This window comes from Dendroctonus ponderosae, unplaced genomic scaffold, assembly GCF_020466585.1.
Source record: "Dendroctonus ponderosae isolate FM_Combo_2020 unplaced genomic scaffold, Dpon_F_20191213v2 Dpon_F_20191213_1, whole genome shotgun sequence".
In the NCBI taxonomy this organism is placed as follows: domain Eukaryota; kingdom Metazoa; phylum Arthropoda; class Insecta; order Coleoptera; family Curculionidae; genus Dendroctonus; species Dendroctonus ponderosae.
Genome location: NW_026017110.1, coordinates 10,481,673 through 10,506,597, shown reverse-complemented (window position 1 = coordinate 10,506,597; position 24,925 = coordinate 10,481,673). Strand labels below are relative to the sequence as shown.

The 24,925-nt window shown below is 33.3% G+C and overlaps 1 protein-coding gene across 2 annotated transcripts in view; it reads right to left on the bottom strand.

The window, feature by feature from the left end:
* Positions 1-24,925, bottom strand: part of LOC109533944 (serum response factor homolog) — a 129,613-nt gene that overhangs the window by 71,860 nt on the left and 32,828 nt on the right. For both annotated transcript variants that reach the window (XM_048670106.1, XM_048670105.1), the window contains exon 2: positions 11,321-11,569. In XM_048670106.1, coding sequence (XP_048526063.1) covers positions 11,321-11,569 — 249 coding nt within the window. The remainder of the gene's footprint in view (positions 1-11,320; positions 11,570-24,925) is intronic.

Here is a 24,925-nt window from a genome sequence, read left to right as displayed (position 1 = left end):
CAATTATATGTCGTCACAAGGCCCGACAATAACTAATTTATTTGCAAATGTTTAGAATTTAGTACGATAGTTCTTGAATGGATTACTAGTTCAGGCAATACAAGGCTCCAAATTACTGAAAATGTCAAACTTTGTAATAGTGCTTAACAACTAACCACATTATAGGAATTTATATTATTGTACTTGCTATCTAATCGTAATTGCTACAGTATAATGACTAAAATTTAAGTTTACTTTCGCTGAAAATTTAATTGTACAATTATTAAGTTATTGACTGGAGCGTCTTATGTTCGTTTTGGTCGCAGTCAATTAATCCGTTTTGAGTGTGACCAGATTTCTTTTATGGTCGGACAACATTATTAGCAAGTGTCGAATGCCATGTATAAGCATGGTCACAGACCATGAAAAGACACTAATGTGGAACCTGCCAAAAGGACATCTTCACACAAGCAGGTGAGGTTGGGTGTATGGGACCTACACCTGTTTGGTAAAAGATAGATGCAGCTCTTGTGGCTTTGAGAAAAATTCACTAACTGAATAGAAAGGAAAATTAGAACACCATTTAGAGGTAGTCAGATTCCTTGAGCTAGAGCAAGATAAATCTACTTATTTAATTAGATTACTATATTGTATTTGCAATAGTAAATAATACAATTCTATTCATTTGGCTGGAGATAAACCTTGGATCGGATGGATCAATTTGGGTACCTACATAATTTGAACTTGAACTTTGAAAAACTACCTTTTGGATACTGTATGCAAAACATAAAAATAAAGGTTGAAATATTGTCCTGATAACAATAAACATATTTTAGATGCCCGTAACAAGCCTGATTTTAAATGCCCGGTTATAATTTTATTTGCACTATGTTTTGAGGAATTAAACTGACGAATTTACTAAACGTATTAAAGAAGAAATACTTATTGATATCTAGTTCCACTGTCTCCATTTATCGCAAAAATCAGAAATTAAGCCCGATCCTAGAACAAAAGTTATTCTACTGTATGTATCTTTTGCAGTTTTCATACAAATCGTTTATGAACATTACCCTTCAAGTACAAAGAGATCATAATTTCGAAATGTAAAAGAACATGTAAAAATGCAAGATTCCGATTTACTCATCTTTATAAATCATACCTGCTGTTTAAAAATATGGAAAAGAATTAACGAATGATTAGTTATAATTCTAAAACAAATTTGCGTTTTGCGGAAGTTATTGCAAGTACGAAAAATTTTGAAAACTGAAGCATTGCTTTTAATTCTTTAAAATCACAAATAAAAAAAATTTAATCTTTAAAACCTGAAATCGATCTTAATCTACTTATCTATAAATAACAACTGTCTCAAAAGAAACAAAAGTAAATCAAAATTAAGAATTTGATGAAGATTGAGTGTAATGTTTTTATTTATCACTAAATATGTACCGTTATTAACAATTTGAGAAACACGGGAATTGGTTTAATAGGCCAAGAGAATTACGACGAAATATTTCAAATATGGCTCTAACGTGACGTAATTTAGATAATTATTGGAATCGCTCGGAAATGGTACCTATACCTATTGAAAATATCGAGGAGCGCCAGCTTGAAAAGGTGTGCTACTTGCATGCAACAACGAAAAAGTGAAATCAAAACGAAAATCGAGTTTTTTCCGTAAACAATCGCGTATATGCTTATAAATTTGCTCGTTATGAAATTTGCTACAAGATAGAGTTGGATCGATATTCGTAGATTTTAAATATTCGCTTAAAAATGCTCGAAAGTGCAAAAAAGTAGGTAAAATAATAAATGAAAAATAACACAATACCGTCATATATTTAGAGAAAAATACTTGACTGCAATACCAAACGAGAGCCGCAAGGCCAATTAAGATCGCACGAATAGTTTTTGCATAATAGAATTGCTAAATAACCTGAAAAAAAAAACATTTTTTTTTATTTTGTGCCACGCTCAGAGTTATGAATATTTTTTGCGCCCGCACCTTTACAACTTATTGGACCCTTAAACTGTTCAATTTTTAATAACTTTTTGAGCGATTTTAAAAAGTTTGAAATTTTTGGTTTATAAATAAATAAGCTTGTGCGGAATTTGCGGTGAGAAAAAATCGCAGTGCTATTTTTTATACTTTCAATCATAGATCATCAAAGACAAAGAAGAAGACGGTTTCAGTTCGGATTATCAATCAAGAACAACCTCGCAGGAATAGAAAAACTAGAATTTCGTATTTTTTTTTATCTTCAAATCATAAAAATGAAATAATTTACTAATTCTAACTTTTACATTTGCAATTAACTTTATAGAATAATAATGACACATCACATTTAATGTTCTATGCGTTTATTCAAGTACTTGTGTTTTGATTAAATACTGGTAAGGATGCCAAATCGTGAAGAATTAATGCAGTTCGTATTTTCAAACCCCAACATACTTAAATAGAATTCGATGAATCATTACTTTTACCTTAAAAATCCTTTTTTATTGGCGGTAAAACCGAAGATAAATTGAATTTGATCAATTATTTTTCCTTCCTAGATGCCAAGAATTGAGACCGAAGTAGATATTACAAAAATGTTCGATTATTTTTTTCCAATGGAATAAACAATTAAATAAACGATTTAAAAATGAAAACTTTCAGTTATCATCCCTCGCATTTAATGTATTAATCTGATAAACGATGTCAGAAGATTCCATGTTGTGATGAAAACCATAACAAATTAAAATTGCATTCACTGTCCGTATAAAAAGGCCGGCAAGTTCACATATTTCCTTTGTATTATCATTTCTCGCTTCGTGTCGTAGTGTCACCAGAAAAAAAATTACTGTGACCGACATTTCGTGAATAATTCAAAGGATCGCAGACCTCACGCATCCCAAAGACGTGAGATTTATTTAGTTTCTCAGCGCTCATCGCATTTGGAAAACCAGAAGCCGAACTCTCAAGAACAGCAGTTCAAAAAATTGTCGTTTTTTTGAAGCTGACCATATACATTCAGCAATTCCCACAGGTAAAACAGATGAACTTGTCCGCAGCTTGTTCATTAAAATATCTACACTTCTTGGGGCTGGACAAAATTCTCATCTCATTTGTCCGGTTTCACGGCTGATTAACTCCGAAATTGCAATTTCTCTTCACTCAATTAACCGAGCCTTAATGAAGTCGTCTTCATTTAAAAGGGTTCAGACAAACAAGACAATAATGTCTAGCTATTATCAATTAGGCTGCTTCTGTAATTGTTTCTATTTAAATTGACCTTTATCTAGTCATCATAACTTTTCCATTGAGGCTATAATGCTTGTTACAAAGATAAAATCAACAGACAGCACCAAGTATGTGACATGTTTAACATCAATTATACCAACAGAAATGTGATTTACTGATACAATTTATGTGTCACAGAATTCGATTTAGTTGCAACTTTAGAAAAATTGAACTCTGGCAAAGCTCAACTTCTCAAATTACTGCGGGCAACGATCCACGTTAATTTTAAAGTGCTTTAAAATAAATAAAATTTTAATTACACAGTGGTACCTCGATATACTAGTGCCTTGATATACGAGCGATAAATTTTGCTTCAGAGATGAGAGCAAGATTGGAGATACGAGGAATCGCACACTACACCGCTGCACACGGATTCCCCGAAAGGGCCTTGAAAGGATTGGAATCCGAAGTGTCAGTGGTAGATGAGAATGTTTCTCTGGGAAACTCCATAGGTCTGGAGGTGGATTAGAGAGATTTGACCCAACTCGTCGAGGAACAGTCTCAAGAGCTGACAACCGAGGAGTTACACGATCTGCATTCGCAGCAGCATACGATGGTTCAACGAAAAATTAATTTTGAAGCGGAGCCAGAGAAGGAGGAGGTGGACAAGACATAAAGAAGATCTTGGGAATGTGGGAGAAATTTGTAGAGTTCGTAGATAAAAATTACTCCGAAAAAGTTTCAACTGGTCGTGCATCGGAGTTGTTCAACGAAGCTTGCCTAACACATTTCCGCAAAATCCAAAAAAAGAGGTTAAGAAACAAACCTCCTTGGACAGTTTTTCTAAACGATCTGCAAGTTAAAATGAGCAAAGCGTGACGAAAATTAAGCGCTTCCCTAAGCACTTCACTTTTCCTTTTAATATGTTTTTACAATTTGTTTTATACAATATGTATTTGTTATTTATAAAGAAATGTCTCTTCTTGTATATACATTTTTCTTATTCAAAGACACTTAACAAAAACAATTGAGGTGGTTTTTGGTAGCTGGAGCGGATTAATGGTATTTCAATTAATTTCAATGGGAAAATTGCTTTGAGGTACGAGCAAGGTTACGGAACGAATTAAACTCGTATGTCGAGGTACTACTGTACTGCCTATTATTAATCGCAATATCAGTTTTTAAAAAGTAAAAAGTAAAAAAAAAATAAGCTATTGAAACTACAGCGGGACTCGTGTATCTGATTGTCGGTATGATGTGCGATTTTTTAAAATTCCTTACTAACCCAAGGTATCTTAAGTCACTGAGTAGGTATGATGTTAATGTCTCGTAAATGGGATGCCGCCAAATACTTAGCAAATCTAAATCCATTGGATCCTTTTTTATGAATACATAGTAACTCTTTGGTCTACAGCTCAACTGTAAATAGTAAAAGAAATCGTTGACACCAATTGTAAGGTTAATAGATAATATTTCAGAAGATAAAGATCTCATAGAAATTTCATTTTGCTTCTAACATCGCAAAATATGGCATTAAGCAAAACGTTGCAACCAATTGTTAATAGCCGAATTAAGCAGAATAATTACCGGTAAATACGTAAAAATGTGATGGAAGAAGCTGAAATGTTTAAGAACTTGGGTAATAATCCTTATCTAGTAAACCTATCGAATGACATTTTCTGGCGGCGAAAAACTACGTTCGTTCTTAGAGTCGGATTAGCCGAGGGGCTTACAGGCGCTGTAGAGTCTGAATATTTTGAACAAAATTCACATTTTACCGGCCTTAAGTGGACCCCATATTCATTTCAGTCTCGGTGCAGGTCAAACTTTAATTCCCCTAATTAGCCCTACTCGTTTTGTTTGATGATCATTTTTCCGCACGTTTATAAAATGTGTAACATTTAATTGTTTTCCTTTATTCGGAATTAGCTTCCATTTCAGCAAAAATTGCATAAACAGCTTGAAATTAAAATAAATAACAAGTTACACATCTCGCACCGTAGTTACTTAGTTAACTACCTAATTTTAGATGATCATAATCACTTTATTACAAGATATATGTGGCAAAAATGAACAGACTTTCAAGGAAACATTTCATAATAATCTGGATCCTACACCAATATTTTCCCCTCTATTAGTTTAGTAATTCCACTCAGTTATTCAAATCGCTAGTATGGATTGCACTTACTTGCTGATGGTATATTACGATTTAACTAGTTATTTAATAAAAACCAGACTTTCTATTTTTACATGTGATTCTATTTTCCAATTTTTCCATACTAAACCACGATTATGGTTTATAAAAAACCGCAATTGCAATTTCAAAAGTAGTGCACACGAAAACTAAGAAAATGACACCGACAAAATCCAGTTTAGCAGCGATGTTCTTGTAAATTTGCTGGCGGTTGTTTTCAAAATAATGTACCTACGTTACGTTATACGTTGTACAATTCAATTCAGATATTAATAAAAATATACCTAATACAACATACTTTTTACAGTGCTGTGATGGACTTCGCTAAAACTATTTACGGCCGTTAACGAGCCATAAAGATGGAATGGCCCGCCGTATATCTATCTTAATATCGAAACGTGTCAAAATTATCAACATAATTGTTTTGGCCGAGATTAACGATACCTCTTAGTGCCTCTGGCTGACCGATCCGGCTGTTCATTGTTTTCGGACAATAAGTGCTATATATCCTGCACCATAAGAAATCTCTACGTGTAGCATCAGTCATGTCGTGGGATTTGAAAACGTTTATTATATGTGTTTTTCAGCCTATTGTATGGCTTTTCAATTCATCAACAACACATTTTTTTTCCTCTCAAGTAGCCAGCTTCGAGGTGTAACAAAAAATATGAATCTGCAGGTTGGAAAAGAACTTACAATGAGAGTATTCCAGAGGTATAATCCTGTTCTTGGACTTATTATTGAGCTGTTTATTATTATCAGGTGCGCTAACTGAAATTAATTATTATCTAGTTCAGTTTACTGCCCAAAATATCAGAGGCTCGAATGCAGATTATTGAATTTGGACTAGAAAAATAAAAATAAAAAACGAAATATGTTTAACAGTTAAGAGGTAATTGTGCAGGTAAATAACTCATATTATCAGCAAATTTAACGCCTATGTCGATTTTCTCTAAGCTTGGAATCATCATTTGGTACAAAACACGTGGTGATAACAAATATTAAAAATGACGCTTGGTTCGTTAATAAATGTTTGTATTTTTGTTATCCCCTGTACAAATAGTTGTTTATTTTCTTCTTCTCGCTATTTTATTCTGAAACTTTTTGTCAGGCTACGTTTCTGTGTAAATAATTATTTACGATATGTTGCAATTCAGATTCTTAATTATTTATAGCGAAAAAAAACATGGAAAATTATTAATTCTGAATAATTGAACGAATTTAATTAATTTAACAAAAGTTCAAAAAGGTTGACTGTTTCCCCAAACACATAAATTATTTCTTTTTAAAAAAATTAACTGTACTTTGGGCATCGTGCCGGGCTGGTTTTCCTAAATAGTCTGCAGCTTTGAAATTTATTTTCATTACCTCGGTTTTTTGACTAAAGAGAGCCCCACAGAAAAAATCTAGCGGCATTAAATCGGATGACTTTGGCGATCAATTTATGGGCGCATCATCCGTCTATTATGCAACTTCGCTCAACACCAAAAACAGGAAAAACTATCGTTTTGTCAAATGTACCAAATAATTTGTTTAGGTTAAGACAAGTATTGTTTTTGGCAAGCAACGATACAAAACATTTGCGGACACAAAATCGAATGTATATATTTTTTCACAAGAATGATGGTGTGCAAGGTACATATTGCAATTCTTTTTTTATACAGGAAATGTGTGGCTGGCGAAATTTTCCAAGAGGCAAAAAAGTTTCAACAGAAAAGTAGGTAGTAGCAGAAAATGTATTTTATTATTTGTGCAGGGGGTAACAAAAACAACAACTTTTAAAATTTTCAAGCATTAAACAAAGATCAAGCTTACGTCACAAAACGAGATCTTATGTAGTAATTGCTGATTCCAAAATTAGTGAAATTTGAGTTCGGCGTTAAGAAATAATTTGAAAAAAAAAACGATTTTAATTTGAGAACTAAAGCAACATTGGATATAGGTAAGTTTCCTTAGATCGTCTAATTGTCGGTTAAGCGTTGTACAGTTATTTCAAGGACACCCTGTATAACATGTGGGTAACACAAAAAAGAAATTGAAAAAAAATAGACCATGATTTCTTGTAACCTACACTGATTGATGTTCTATCCTTGGAGCAATTATTCAGTAAATTGAGGTTTCATAATTCTCAAAAGACTCTAGTTTCAACGATGCAATAGAAAACTACAAGATACCTACACGAGTTTAACTGGCTTTACATAGTACGCTATTTTATCATTGCCATTGTCAATTAATACGGTTTAATCCGGGGTTAGTAAGTCATATCCTTTATTGGTGATCATTCGAAATAATATGTATCACATTAGCCCCGACTAACAGTCACTAATTTGATTAATTTCGGTTTTACGCAATCGAATCTATCAGTACGATTTATCTAGTCCTTGTTCACGCCTCAATGCCTTCGTCTATCTGATTCTTGTATCTACAAATCGTCGTTTGTTTGCTGGTTATATCGGCTTCGATGGATTCATGTTCACATGTGAACAAAAACCGAGCTGTCGATAAACGAATGTACCACGCCAGTGCTGTTTGCCTGTGGAGTCTGTGGTTCTTTTAGGTTTGGCTAGATTTTGGACGACCGATTAGTTTCTAAGTACTAACATGATCATTTCATAACAAGCCTCTTAAGGGCAACATTGCTTTATAAATTACACATTACCCTGGTCTGCAACAAAATCTTCCTTCAAAAAATTATATCATACAGATCTGTTCCCGATGGTGAAATTTCTTTTATCACGTATAAATTTTTCGCTACGAATTTTTTCCCGAAATATAATAAATTTCGGTTTTTTAATACGTTTCATGCGTTAACAATATAAACAATGTATATACATTGTTACATCATACATTGGATTTTTGATAGTTGTAAGAAAAAGAAGGAAAGTGCCGAAAATTATTTCAATGATGGTAAATGCGCCTGCGTATTATTCACTGTGACTTTACAACAGTTAGTTGAAAACTTGTCATTTAATTGTTTACGTTCTATATCAAATACTTTAGTAAGTTATACACAAAATGTATATTAAATATATATTTTTAAGTATTTTATATGTAGTTTATCATTTTTTATGAACAGAGATAATAAATACAAAATAGAAATTCAAATTTGTTCAAAAATAATATCTTGTTAAAAACGCTTATCACTTTTATTTTGGATTTTCTATTGATGAGAGGGATAAAAGTTGGTTACCAAAAATGTGCTGTAACAGATGTTGCAGATGTTGAAAGAACTTCGAGAGGATGGACATATTTTGGACATATTTTGGAATTTTGTCATTTATGTTTCTTTCCGGAAAATCGCGGTGTCATATCAGATGAGCATGGTGAAAGGTTTCATCAGGATATTATGCATATTGAAAGACGCTACAATGGAAAATGGTCAGAAGCAATACTTGCTGATTTTTGTTGGTTGATTCGCCGAGGAACTTCGATTCAAACGATGAAAAGAAAGAAAACTACAAAATAACTTGAATTATACTAAGTACCATAATAAGATAAATATACTGATGACTATCACTTGTGACTGTAAAATTGTATTTTTTGTCCCTGATAATTATCAGGGGCTTACCTAAAAGATGTCAAGGGCTGAGTAAAACATAATTCACAAACGATTTGCTTCTCCTGTTTAAAAATAACAGTGTGAAATCCGCCATTTGGACCTAATATTAAGTTTGCAAATAGCAGTGGTTTGTTTAAGAGGAAGCTTAGATTTAACCGCTTCCGCTCAGCTTTAACCTACAATAATTAAACAACGGTTTTTGCCCCCACAAGTTGTTTCATCGTAATGAAGTCCTTTCGTCGGACTGTTAATATGTAGTTCAAATATGAATTTCTCTAATATGCGGCAGATAAGTGATCGAGACCGTTACTATCTAATGCGGTTCAGATGAAGAGTACTCAATTTAAACCGATTGGCTACCAGTAATAGAATAAATAACATTTAATATTGCGTGGGAAAATTGCTCTGTAAATAACTCGTTCTGCGATGTAAAAACGACACTATAAAACTATCCCGGCGCATATATTAGTCAACGTTAATTAAATAATTAATCAGAGAGAGTCAGAGTCAGCAAAAACCAAAATGAACAACAAATTTTCTGATGAACTTCGTTTGCACTCTGCATATGACTGTAACAGGAATAATCCGATTTTATTTAAAAAAATATAATAAATGTATCTTGCGTATTAAATGAAAGGAGCCATTAAGATGGGTATTATGAGTGAGATTAAATTGGGTAAATTTATCGGAAAAATAAGTGTTTTGTTCTTATAGATTTGTGAATTTAAACTTTTTGGAAAGTGTCTTCAAAAGAAATTGCAAAAGTCATAAAGTCTTGGAAAGAAATTGCCTGTCAAATGGAAAACAATATTTGGCTTCTCGTTATTTTGCAAATAAGAACACCAAAAGTATACAAAGCTTTGTTTCACTCAATTTCTAATTACGGAAAATTAATTAAAATCGTACATTTGACTTTCAAAATTGTAGGGATTGTACTGTAAATAATTGACTATGAAAAAATAATTTTTGTAGTTTGCAAATAATTTTCCAATACCATTTCAAATCGAAAGTTATTAAAAAATTTACGTCATCAATCTCTCTAGTTGAGCTTTAAAAGAAGTATCATCAAATTCAAACAACATATTCTAATAGCATATAGAATTAACGGCAGTAGGTACTTTCGACAAACATTAAACATTCTTGATATTCTCTTCCCGCATGATTAACATTTTTGACTTTTGCTTATTAATTATCTAGGATTTTAATTATCCGGTTGCTTTAATTTAATCAACTGTTATTGCGAAAAAATAATAAGCATGACTTAGTTGCACTTTGTAGTGTTGTCGCTCGTAACTGCGTGTTCAAAGATAACCTAAACTTGAGAACTCGTAATTAAAATGTATACATTAAAAGTAAATATAAAATTTAGGATCAACACTTTTAATGTATTATCATAATAGATGAAAACCTATCTTACTGAAATATTGTACTTCAGGAGAAATCAAAAAGGTATTTCTGACGTGTCTTGCTGAGGTAAAGATAAAAAAAAACTCTTTAGTTAAAGTTACTTTTGATTCAAGAAAGCTTATATAAATTAAGCGACAAACTTATGTCTGTTTTATCAAGCATGATGAAGGAATTTTTCAACTTAATATTTAGCATAACTTAGTGCAAGCTAATCAAAAAATAATTGGAACTATAACTAAAACTTAAGCTGAGCAGCCTTACTGTAGAAAAGCTGGCTCTTCTTCTCTATCTTATTCGAGACTATCTCAGGATAGACCAAAAAATAATTTCGAGTTTACAGTTTGAATGTATTACGAACTTTTCTGTGGGTTGATATGTGAAAATATTCCAAATGAACAGTTTGACCTAACACAAACTGAAAACAAACAGTAATTGCTTATTAAAATGCCGCAGATATATATATTCTATGATGGCTAACGACACCCACATGTATTGATGTGTGATGATATTTTCAGTTAATAGCAAACCATTAACAAGAACTCTGCCAAGTATGTTAAAAATTACGATTAGACTACCTCCTGGGGTGCGTCCGAATCGCATTTAAATTTGCCACATTTATTGATTCCAGTAACCACTTTGATCATCGCTTCAGTAAATTGTTTATCTACATTTCATCCATCATATCGTATTTAACTACCTAAAAGCACCGCCTATATACAGCCAAATGAAAGAAAATTCATCGCTGTGAGTGCGAGTGCATATGCGAGTGGGGATGCTGAGGGTGACCGTAACCTTGATGTGGTGGGGGCAGAGGGCTGGGACACGCTTGCGAATAACCCCCATGTTGCGGCGAGCCCCCTAAAGATAAATGGCTCTGTTCTAAGTGGGAATAGTGTCCCTGACTAGCTAACGAGTGAGCATGTGAGTGCGTATGCGGGGAACCATACACCATTTGTCTTACTTTAGAATCCTCGTCGGATATGTTGTATGTCAGTTCAGTTTCCTCGAAACCAGTGGCGGACATGCGTTGGTCGCCTACAGATCCAGCTGGTGGATCGGGAGAGTTAAGGCACGTTTGGATGAGAGCCTTTCCGGCCTCCGACGTGATCATAGGTTGTAACTTCCTCGTAGCAAAAGTGTACACGTGACCCGTTTCAGAGGCAACAAGCAGCATCACTTGTGTACCAGTTAGGGTCGACAGTTCATAAGCCTGGAAATAAGAAAAACATCATTAATATTGGACATCTCCTAAAAACAGTGAACTGTTATGAATTGCTGCCTGCCACCGCCGATTTTATTAGGTTGAACTATAACAAACATTCAAATGGGTTCATTTTAAAGTAGTTAATGTAGAGTGCCTAATCTACATTCAAAAAGTTAAGTTTCTATTTAAGAATTTAAACTCACTCCATTCTCCACTTATCCACTATTGGTTTTAATAGATATGATAGAAATAATGGGCATCTGTGCTGCCAATTTCAGATTTAATGCGAACGTTTTTCTTATAGTTTCATCCCCCATGTGTGTGTACAAATTCAGCGTGGTTTTAAACATATGATCTATTTACAATTTCAATAAAGAGATAAATCTTGATGTCAGTTTCATTTAAATAAAACGGCGTCAGTGATTACAGTTGCATTTATAATTTTTTCAATATGCCAAAAGCATGGCCTGATAATGCAGAAGAACTTACGGGGACGTTTCCTGGCCAGCACGATCGCCCGATTTCTTCTTTTGGATTTACGTTAAAAACCAAGTTTACGTTCAACATTTTGACACTGAATGCCAACTTTTGAGGGCAGTTACCGATACATTTAATTCTATAACTCCAGATCTACTATCCTGATTTGTAGATTCAACAGTTAGAAGAACGTATCTGTGTGTAGACAATAATGGCTACCTTTTTGAACAATTATTATAAACTTGTTTGGTTTTTTTGCTGGTTTTAGTAGATTTATTTTATTTAAATTGCTACTTTTTATAACTTTTGTTTCATTGAAAGATTTTATTCTCGTTTTAGTAAGTATTGTAAATCACATGTACTCCTTAAATTGAAACAGGATATTGGTTGTACATGTACAATAGGCATAATAGATAAAAAAAAAACATTTTCTTGACGGAAGAACCGGTACAACCCGTACTGTGTTATACGTCGTTGAATTTGCTCTTGCAAGATGCCTAAAGCAGGGTACACACTTGCTATATAACGCTGCTTTATAGTCAAGTTATATTTATATAGCATGTTAGAGATTTTATAATGAAATATAGCAAATATTCCTGCTGTATAACTTGCTAAATGCAATCGATCTTTTGTCGGTAAAGATCAAAGAAAATCGTTCAACATTCGCGCGTTCAACTAACGATGGTGGCGCTGCTAAACGTCAAATTACTCGCTGTCGAGTGACAGTTGAGACTTGTCAGACTTGTTTATTTATTGGAGTTGATGATATTTATAACATAAAACAATACTTACACACTTTTCGATCTGTTTCTATTTCTTTAAAAGCTTGCAATAGTTGATTAGAAAAAAACAAAACAAATCACAATCAGATGTAAACACCAATGTGACACCAATGTCAACAAAACAAGTGCAAAATTACTACTTAACTTGTACTTATAATTTTAGCCACCAGGGGGCGTCTGGAATTTTGAACTCGCTAGTAGTAAACATCGGTGGGGGTCGTGTAGTTTTTCTTATTTTCTGTCCAAAATGCAGTTAGAAAACGATCAGTGGAATAAAGAAAATATTTCGAAACTAATAGAATTATACAGATAACGTGTAGAATTATGGGACACCCGTAGTCTATTGTTTAAATTTAAAAAAATATTTTGGAAGTCATGAATATGGAAAAACCGAAGTTGAAAAAAGGTGCGTTGTTTAATAGGCCAGGTTCAAAGGGAAGAAAAAAATTTTTATCTCTCGAGAAATCTTTTAAATTGGTAACGTTTCTCAAAGACAAAAATAAGTCACGGGAAACAATCGAATCAGGCATTATAAATTAAAAGGTAAGTAGAGATAATAAAGTGAAATAAAATAGGCACTTATTTGATGATGCATGCTGCATGATGCAATGCTGCATGATGCACTGATGCTCCTTCAAATGAAATCGAAATCGAAGAACGGAATGTGAGAGAAGGGTTCTCTGGTGCAGCACTGTAGGTAAGTAAAATTAACTTTTTTGTGAAAAGTATCTATTATTTATCTAATTTAAGGATCAGCATCGATTTCACAGGAAAATGCAGCTATAAAAAAGCGATCGACACGTGTACATATTCAAATAAAAGATCAGAAGAAGCCTTTGCAGTACTTAACTCTCTTCAACAAATAATAAATAAACAAGATGAATACGACGCCTTTGGAGAGGTACTGGCAGCTAAATTACGGACACTATTCAGATAGATATTTTACTTATCAAAGCCAAACTAGGCGTTTGCAGTATCAGCATGGAATACCGCTTTCAATTCATCTACCGCGAAGTCAGTTTTCTGCATTTCCTCCGTCAACGGATAGTATCCAAATCCATCTATATCTAATTCATCAACTTCATATTATTTTGCTGAAACTCGTAATACGTTATGTAGGTACTTTTTTCTCGAACATGTGAAAAACAAAAGTTGATGAGGGTTTTTAAGAAACAAAACGTTGAAATGTATTCATCGACACTATCTTATAGAACTCGAAAAGGTGCCATGAGAAAGAATTTTTTGCTTTTTGATATGATTTGAAATAACTTCATAAACCAATGAACCAATTCCCCCTCTAGTATCTCTCCCGTTTCCTAGATCCCCATGCAATGCATCCCTATCTTGGTCACACTGTATACTTTTGCAATCTCGACAAAAATGACAACACAATTATAATAAAAAACCAAGTTTACACAAACAATAATGACTGTGTATGTGGATTAATATCAACATCTGTGTATATGCTTCTCAACTATTTCCATTGATTCTATTGTTGTGTCTGAAGGAAAAAGTATGTCAAACATCTGCACTTGAAGAAATTCCAATATACTACACTACATCTTGACGAGAGATATGTTGCAAGGCGACAACTGCAGTGCTAACTATTCTTCTAAAATCACAAAAGAAGTGATATGAACAAAGAAAAGTCAAGAACAATTAATCCTTAAATAGAATAGGCATTGGCAGTGCAAAAAAAATTGTCACATTAGGACAATAAGGAAGTATGTATCTTTGATCGACCATAACGGGATTGTTTCAAGTACAAAAATGCCCATCAACACGTGCACGTTCCGTGCACAATCCAAAGTATTTTTATTAGTGATCTGGCTAGAAAATGAATCTCAATATTACGAAATTTCCATGCTCGCAGTTATAACAAACAGAATAGTGAATATTATTTTTAACGAATGGTTCCTGCTGGCGTTGGAAAAACAATATTTTATTTCGATAATTTGTCAATAAGTCAACAAATGGATTTGAACATGACTGAATTGGCAGACATTTATTAAACATCCTCTCTCGATATGGTAAGTGCGCCCAAACAACGCGCCTTGAAGTTGGTATGGCTGGCTGTCCGCCTGATGGATATTTTTCCTCTTTTAAGATATTCCGTAACGAAACGGCCTCAACCTTGCCTTAACCGATTACATACATGAATGCCATTAAAAAATCAATATTATTTATTACGTAAGTGCAATAAACGGAAGAAACAATGTTGGCTTTGTGCACTTATTACAATTTGAATTAAATTTGTCTTGACCATATTGACTACTTTGTAATATTAGAATAATACATATATTATAAGATTAAAATGTATCGTGTCGACAGGTTTTTTCGATGTTTTCGGGCTGACAGACGAGAATAAAAGTATGGAATATATCGTTCAGTACACACGACAATAAGGAAGGAAATTAAAGCTGCAAAAGAGGAATGGCTAGCAGAGAAATGTAACGAGATTGAGCAACCAGACAGAATGCATGATAATTTAAATACACACAGAAAGATAAAGGAAATAACAAATACAAGGAAGAAAACCACCCAAGGAGCTCTGGTAGACCCAGATGGTTAACTTATCACAGAAATGACAGATAAACTAAAGACGTGGAAACAATATATTCAAACAGCATTCTCAGATGATAGACCAGAACATTACTATATTGACGAATCTGAACCATGCCCATGCCCATCTAAAGATAAATTGAGAGAGCTATCCACAAAATGCAAAACAATACATCGCCTGGACCTGATGAAGTTTGCGTAGAGCTGATAAAAATATTATACGACAGTAATACGGATGTCCTCAAATATCCGGAAGGAATCTTCAGGAAAAATACCTCCTGACTGGTTAGTGTCTTCTTTCATTACCTTCCCTAAAAAGCATCGAGCCGATGCCCGCGACCAATACAGACTCATTAGTCTCATTAACCACATCGTCAAGGTGTTCACCAAGATCTTTTCACAGAAGATTACAGCAGAAAATACCTACAGAAAAAGTATTCACAGCAGAATATATAGAAAATGTTACTTATACACCAGCGAATATGAATTTGGCTTTAGAAGTGATGTGGGAACATCAGAGGCAATACTTTCATTACAAGTTCTAGTGCAACACTGTAGGGACATGAACCGACATGTGTATGCATGTTTTATAGATTTTTCAAAGGCTTTTGACAGAGCAAAACATACAAGGTTGGTGGAAATAATGAGGGAAGTAGGCTTTGACAACAAATATATACGAATTATAGCGATTATATTGGAACCAATCAGCACACGTGAACATAGCCGGCAACAAAACAGAGGATGTGACGATCCAAAGAGGCGTACGTCAGGGGTGCGTCGTATCGCCGACCTTATGTAACATTTACTCTGAAAATGTGTTTTGAGAGGCACTGGAAGACTCTCTTGAAGGGATTAAAATGAACGACAAGAACATAAATAACATCATATGCGCAGATGATACTGTTATCCTCGCAAGTAGCTTAGCGGATCTTCAAACTCTTCTTGAGAAAAGTAATAGAACGAGTGAGGAATATGGACTTCAACCCTCTAAGACAAAGCATATAACCATCAGGAAAATCGCCCAGCCCCATATGATTTCGATTTTAAATCACAAAAATATAGAACGAGTGGAAAGGTACACTTACTTGGGATCAATGGTAAATGCGGACTGGGGTCAATCCGCAGAAATTAAATGCATAATCCAGAAGGCATAAATAAATTGCATTCAATAAAATAGGAACTTTTTTGTCATCAGAAACTTGAGCCTACAACTGAAAATAAGAATGGTCAGATGTTACGTCCTTCCAGTCCTTTTGTACGGCGTTGAGGAGTGGACCATGACAGAAAGCTTAAAGAAAAAGCTCGAAGCGTTTGAAATGTGGATATACCGGATAATTATGCGATTTAATCTAATGGATCGAGCATCTAACTAACGAAGAACTGCTTAGAAGAATGAAAAAACGAGGCATTGACACTGAAGAGAAGGAAAATAGTACTTCGGACATATTATGAGGAACAATAAATATCGACTTCTACAACTTATTCTACCGGGAAAGGTCGACGGTAGAAGGGAACCAGAAAGACGAAGGAACTCATGGCTAAAAAAATTTTTGAAAAAACGCCTTATGTGTTTCACTAAAGGTACATTGAAAAATTGAAATTTTGCATTAAAATTAAAGCATTGTTGCGCATTGTGACAAAGTCTGTTAAGATTTTTATATTGCCAATTTGCAAGAAACTGCGTAACTTCTATGATAAGAATAGTAATTGAAGTAGAATTCGATATGATTATCTCATGGGCAGATTTAATTAATGAAACTTATTAAAACAGTACTATTTCACAGTAATTAATCAACAGTATTAAAATTAGTGGGAAACAAATTGGGTGAATTTATAATTGTTGGTGGTGCCAAAAAATTGGCTGGTTTCGAGATCTAAGCCTGTTAGGTCAAGTGAATAAAGTAAATGTTCTTTATGATAAAATTACAAGGCAAATGAGAAAAGTTGTGCTAGTCTTATAAACTTTCAGAAGTTTCAATAAAATTAGCGAAGAAAAGTTTGAATAAAGGATGATAATAACAATCATAAAGGTAGAAAAAATATCTATATCTTTAAAATTAATTTTCTAATTCAAATATACAAGAAAATCAATATCTGAAAGATACATTGATCACTCAGTAGGTATCACCAATTGCGACTTGTTCTTTAAAGCTATTGGATTTTGAAACTTGGATTTAATTTTTTTTTAATATTTTACTGCTCTAATATGCAAATACTTTTTCAACACCAATTTAACGCCACCCTCCACAGAATATGTCGGGGCTAAGATTCTTATTTATAATTTTGAATATTATTTCGACAAGCTGTAAACCCCCAACGTTAATGTTAATTTAACACTAGAAGTTTTTAAATCGACGCCAAGAAGCAAGCTTCAGTATGTACCGGTAATTAGCTAATCACAACAACTTATAATATCTTTGTTATACTCTGGACATCATTACTCTGTACCAACAACGTTTTTTAGTCCAGCAGACGCTTAAAAACGGTTCCGTTGATGTTCTGATTTTGGTAACAAGACAAATGCTTACTTTTTCGCGATGGTGTAACCAAAAACACGTTTCAAAACAATTTTATATTAAAAAATGGCATGTCATTGGTTTTTCAGCGGGTCAGATATACAGGAAAAATTAAGTTTCGTATACGTTTTTAAATGTTTTATTTTCTTCTCAATGTCATGTTTATTTAATAATAATATTAAAACTAACATCTTGTAAAATATTAGATAATGTGTGAATAAAACCATTAGAACATACCATCTCCAAATTACACACAAGTGAAAGATTCTATAAATGATTTGATTGATTGTTTGATGTCGTCGTAAATACTTCCTCTTATGAAAACATAATATTTCTAACTTCAACAACGTCCATTATTTGAAACTATCAAGCAGATATTATTCAGAGGAATATTTTAAAATGAATACAACTGAGCTGATTAATTAGTACCTTTCAACTGAGCATCGATTGAATAGAATGGTCAGATAGCGATAATTCAATTTCGATTAAGATGTAGATTAATTAGTAATTACTTCGACTATGCTACTGCCTACAGTATTACAGATAAAAAATAGACAAAAATATTAAACCAGAATCCAATAAAACTATATCTATATGCAAGATAACTACTGCAAAGGCATCAAAAATCAGTAGCAAGTCAGATTAAACGTATTATTTTTCAACCTGGCGGTTGCCAGATGATAAGTGGCTCATTAGCATGGGATTCGAAAAACTAAAACAAATAAACACGAGTGAAGAAGATATAAAAGAGAATGGAAGATAATTGAAGAGCCGGCGACGGGCTATTACAGCCAAAGCTGCACGCACATAACACTAGCGAGTGTTAAGCAGGTAATAGATCACAAATTAAATGCACATATAAAGGAGCATAATTAATACAGCAAGCATATTGGTTAAATAAAATTAGCGATTAACTAGCAGCACTCATATTTTATCCTGTAATGATCAAGGTTCTCACCGATTTTTACGAAAGGCCATTTATGCTGTTGACAATTTACGGTGTTGAATTAAGGCGGAAGTGGATATTGAAGTTGAAAATACATCTATTGTGCTCCATTTGATAGCTATTTAGTAATTCATTGTTGAAAATCTGAAGACAAGCTTTTATTTTTACCATTTTTAAATTGGTGGATTTGAAGAAATGGTGTAGCATCAGCGGCAGTTCAGTAACGCAACTTAGCTTAACTATTGATTAATTAATATTAAGAACAGCTAAACGCACGAGATAATTTAATAATGTTTTCAGAATTAAATTTACTTCACACGATATTGAACTGGATTCATTCAGACCAGCAGTAGGTATTTTCGAAAACTGCAAGTTTAAGAATACTTTTTAAATTTGCACATACTTTACGTCTGAATGAAATTAAGAGAGGATAGAAATGACAAGATTCTAGTGCACACATCGATCCCATATTTCTTAAATTTTCAGTAACAGTGGAAATATTTAAATTTAATTTCATTTGCTACGGGTTTTGATAATCCTAATCGTTGGCTGAAAATTATGCCTACTGTTGGTACTTCTAGCATTTCAGACAAAACGCATAACAAAATTCATAAAATGTAATGTTCAGCTTTCGTCGTTTATTAATAGCGTCGCTAGTTTTTACGACAAATTAATTTTGTGAGTTAAAACATTTAGCTCATATCAATGACGACGGTTCCCATGAGCTCAATATGATGGTAATTTTACAGAGCGAATAACACCAGCTTCTTTTAAACAGGCTAAAAATTCCGTTCAACACCAATTCAACGGCTTTATCAATTCTTTGTAAAGCAAGATAAAAGTTTTCAAATAGAGAACTCTTAATGGCAAAGCTTTATTATTAATCGACAATGCCCCAGCATGAGTCAAAACAAAGTTTACAGGTGTTGAAAATGGTAAAATAATAACGATATTCTTTGAACCTAATGTTTTTACTACTTTTCCTTCAGCCAATGGATATTTTTTGTTTCGCCTTTGCTTCAAGCACTGTAGATTGAAGGTAACATTACAAAAACTCTGAAAGATGTTAACTTAAACGGAGCCGCTTTTATACTTTCAAGTTTCTTAGATCAAGTGACATCTGAAGCGATAATAAAGTTTGGAAGAAAACTTTTTTTTTTCAGTGATGATGCTTCGGGATCCGATGACGAGATGATAATATCCCACTGATTTATAAAAACAATAACTTGCTTAATAATAGCAATAATGTTTTGCTTGAGCTTAAATAATTTTAATCACCGCGACAAATATGAGGACAAACTCAATTAATAAATACGAATGTTTCTTCGCAAGAATTGAGTCAGATTAGTGTTTGCACATCAACTTACTTCAAGACTAGCCAAAGGTATTGGAAAAATTCATTATTAAATACATCTGACATATGTAAAGCCCCGTTTATTTGTCCTATTTCTTCAAAAGTCGATCGTTGGTATGTTCAGAGCGATGGGGATAAATTGTGTTAAGGGTTTATATCGGACCTGACTTGTTTGCTAAACAATTTGTCTTAAAAATATAGAATCATTGTGGCCCGTACGGCAAGTGCGGTAGTTTGTAAAAGGGTACTAAACTTCTTGACGATTAATGAGCAGAAAGTGGAGGATAGAGCGCCAGCTTACAAAAGGCTGGTAAGAATGATCTCTAATCTATAAATCTTTTAGCTTGAACTGAGTTTAGTTTTCCGACGGAATCGACGAACCATTTCAACCACAGAGTGCGTTTTTAGATCATTGGATAGATAATTGGAAATTCGATTCAGTTATAACAGATGATTCAGATTTTCAGTTACTTCATTTATAAATCCTACGGCCCGAATGATTTATCACATTCACGACCTTGACGGCTTCATTCATGCTTAGATATACCCAATTCTATAAAACTAAGTCTAGTGTAGTGTATCTAATAAAATATGTTCTAACTCGATTTAGGCGTTTATTGAGCAAATTACTTTCATTTGACCACCTACGATTTAGTATGGAAATTCGCCAAGTATTAAGACGTTTTTAGCATTGTTCAATTTAGTTACAATCGGACCAATGATCTGCTGGACCGTTTGAAAACAAAACATCGTGTGCTAAAATTTGGATTTAATTGAAAAATTAACTTTCTAAAACGTTGAATCGTAAATGTATTACTACTGACCCCTTTGTAACGATGGGGATTAACGAGTTTGACCACGTGAGCATCCCAGAAATCAGTCAACTAGATGGTTTTCATATTCATTTTTCTCACAGATTGCGATGAACCGTGTAGTTAGTTCACCACTCAATTTGTGGTTTGTTTTAAGTCTGACCTTACCGAAAGAGTAATTTCTGTATCTTCTGTTTAATAAAGATATTTTTCGCACCACCATACATCCTTGTAGAAATTACCAATAATGTTTCTTTGAATCGGGACCACATATTTTTTGATATACAGTTATACAGATTATACGACATTGAAGATTGCGGCTAAGCTGTTTAATTTTTATAGAATATAACTTTATGAATAAACGGGAGAACATTTTTACATTACTTTCAAGTACAGAGTGTCCCAATTACTCGATTCAACCCAAAGTTGCAGTTTTTTTAATTGTATACTCTGTATATTATTAAGTTATTAGTCTCTGTGATCGAAATAAATATGAGTTTTTTTAAGGTTTATGATATTAGAAACTTACGGTTTATGAGATATTTGAGAGTTTTATGAAAATGAAGACCTTTTTTGAAAGTTTAAGTTCTCAACACTCATTTTGCATTTCGATTCCAAATTTTAGCTTGCGACTACTAATAGATGCTGGTTCAAGCCAAATTAATAAAAATTCGACATACAGCATGTCCCAAAATTGTGTTGAAACAATTGCACGTTTTGAACGGTAATAACTTGCTCAATTTAAATGGAATACCCTGACAAAAACAGATGAAAAAATTTATTTTCTATTGAATGTTATCAAGGTATCCTGTATCTAATTTTTCAGGTTTTCATGGAAATCGCATACTTTCAGGATGCATGTCGATATTATCAAATTTCGTAATTCATCGAGTCATCTATTGCAAGTCTAAAACATGTATCTTAATATTATTTGAAGTTGAGAGTTCATCGTTCCTGCGCAATCTTGTTCCGTCAGTAGTTTTTTACGAAACACACTTGAAAATTAAAATTTAAATACCATAAATCAGAACAAATTGATATGATTTGTATTCTATTTTATTTATTAAGTTATCCTTATTATTTCCAATGACATTTGAATGCAGAAATGTTTTTAGATTTTTTAGTCAATCAGCTCCACTTCTTATTAGAAGATATTCCGTCATTATAGCATGTGGTTTCAAATAGATGGAGGGCCAGCACATTTTTATCACAAGGCACGGGCATTTTTAAATTTTAATTTTCAACAGCACTGGATAGGAAGAAGCCGTTGTCAAAACTGGCCTCCGCGATTACCAGATTTGACTACTCCGGACTTTTCTTATGGAAATATGCAAAGGGAGTAGTCTGTGACCCAGACCCGACATTAGCAGAATATATGAAAGAGAGGATCGCAGAAGCTATTAAAACAAGAGTGCATTTATGTGTGGAGTCAGACGGTCGTCATTTTGAACACTTATTATAAGTTAAGTGTTGTCGTTGTAATATATAACTCAGTAATACTATTAATTATTTATATTAATTTACGTTATTACCGCTGAAAACGAACAATGGTTGCTCAAGCACTATTTTGAGACACTATATATGGTTTGCTCGTATAATAGTGGAATAGTACTTACTGCTGGGAATGCTGAGTGTTTCATAAAATAATAATGTTCATTTTAAATCTCTCAGAAACCGCAAGCTTTAAGTAAGATAAACCTTAATAGAACTCACGTTTATTTCGATCGTAGACACTGTAGACCCTAATAACATAATAATATACAACAAATTTCTCAAAGTTCAGCTGATTCGAATAAATCGCTAAGAGAAAAGTAAACGGCATATCAATGTATTTAACTTGACCTCTCACAGATGTTTAACTGACAGGAATGGAAGTCTTAGATAAGTTTAGTTATTTGGAGCAGTGATTTTGCAAATTAAATTAAATATAATCGATATGTCATCTACTTGGCCATATAGTAATTAATTTTCATTTCCTACACTATCTTTACAAATTTCTGAAATATATCCAAGGAAAGGAAATGATGCATATTTAACTCTAAATAAAGCCGTGCTGGTGAGGCGGCTATTTTTAAATAGCCGTCGGATGTTCACAACTTCTGTTTTATGAATGTGGCCACTTATATGAGAATATACCAAATTTAGAATGGAACGTGTGCAAGAAATGGAATGAAATCGAAAACGACGTCTTACCGATTTAGAATGTTTGGGAGTTTACACTTAAGGCTGCCTACTTCAATTAGGATTAGGCTTGACTGGCCCAAGATATACACTGTGACCCAAAACAGGGGGCTTTCCCTGAAGGAGGACTTATCACCAACTAACCACTGTTTTGATTTGGACTTTGCATACCAACAGAAAAACCAATATCATACTCCACACCCAAGATATTGATGACTAATGGTGAACTTTTTTGAATATTAAAAAATATACATTTCTACTAATATAAATAAGTAAAAAATAATATAAAAAACATATTAACAATCATATTGAAAAACCAATACATTTTTCCTCCTTCCAAAACTTAAAAATCGATAAACGAGCAAAAAACTATTTTATAAAAACATGTTTTTAAATCTAAGTTCAAGGCTCTATACGATGAAGTGTTGCTGGTTTTTGAGCTTAGCTCGAAAACTACTACTTATATTAACTTGACACGTAAGTTTTTCACTCAGAATCTTACCCTGTTCGGGCCCAAATGTCACCGTGTGAACGAGCTTTTTATACACTTTTTGCCACCACTCATTGTAAAAAAATTATGGCCGACATCAATTTATCGATATTATAAGCATATCCATATTTTGGACACCGTGTAAGTGACAGAAGACATTGTTAACAAACTGTTGTCATTTTTCATACTAATTTAGTTAGTAGTCTAGTTAAATAGCTAGAAGTAAGATATTATAACTCAAGCCAAGAGATTTTAATTATCCTAGTCCCATGCCAAAAACACATTTTGGCTAAGTTTCTTCGCTATTACAACACGGAAGAATTTCGTTATGATCATTGCACTCACGTGACCTAACTTAGATAACTATTGGAATCGCTCGTGAATGATATACTTTAAAAGATGTGCTTCTAGCACAAACAACAAATACGCGAAAATCTCATTTTTCCGGAAACAATCGCATATAACTCGGAAAATATTCATTTTGGAGAAAAAATGTAGCCCTATAATGTTTTTCGTTTTGAAAGTTAGAGGTCCGATATCCCTAGATTTGAAATGTTCGCTTTAAAATGCTCTAAAGTGCAAAGAAAGTAGGTAAAAACCAAGATAATTTAAAATTATTCATTTAACAATGAAAAAATAAGCAATTTACGACATACATTTAGAGAAGAGTGCTTGACAGCAATACAAAACGAGAGCCGCAGGTCCGATTAAGATCGGGTGTACAGCTTTTGCACACTGCAATTGTTAAATAACTTACCTGAAGAAAAGATCCTTTTTTAATTTTGTGCCAGGCTGACAGTTATGGATATTTTTTTGCGCCCGCGCTTTGACGCCTTCTTGGACGCTTAAACTATCATATGCAATTGTTATATTAACAATTTTTCAGGTTTTAATAACTTTTTGAGCGGTTTTAAAACATTCGAAAATTTAGGCTTTTAAAAAAATTAATGAATTTGAATTATAAATAAATTCTGTAAATTTTGTAAATCTAATCAAATTGTTACGATTATTTATACCTTTCTCAAATAAAAATTAAATTAATTTATAACATTTAACATAAATACGACGGGGAATCCAGCAGTTGAATCAGTCCATGCCCTGGGCACTCTCACTTAAAAACCTAACCGAGAACGACTGATTTCATCACATCGAGGACCATGGGCTAACTTTAAGTTAGTATAGGAAGCAAGAGATGCTGTTAGGTTTAGGTTTAGATTAGGTACTTAGGTTAATTTAGATTTA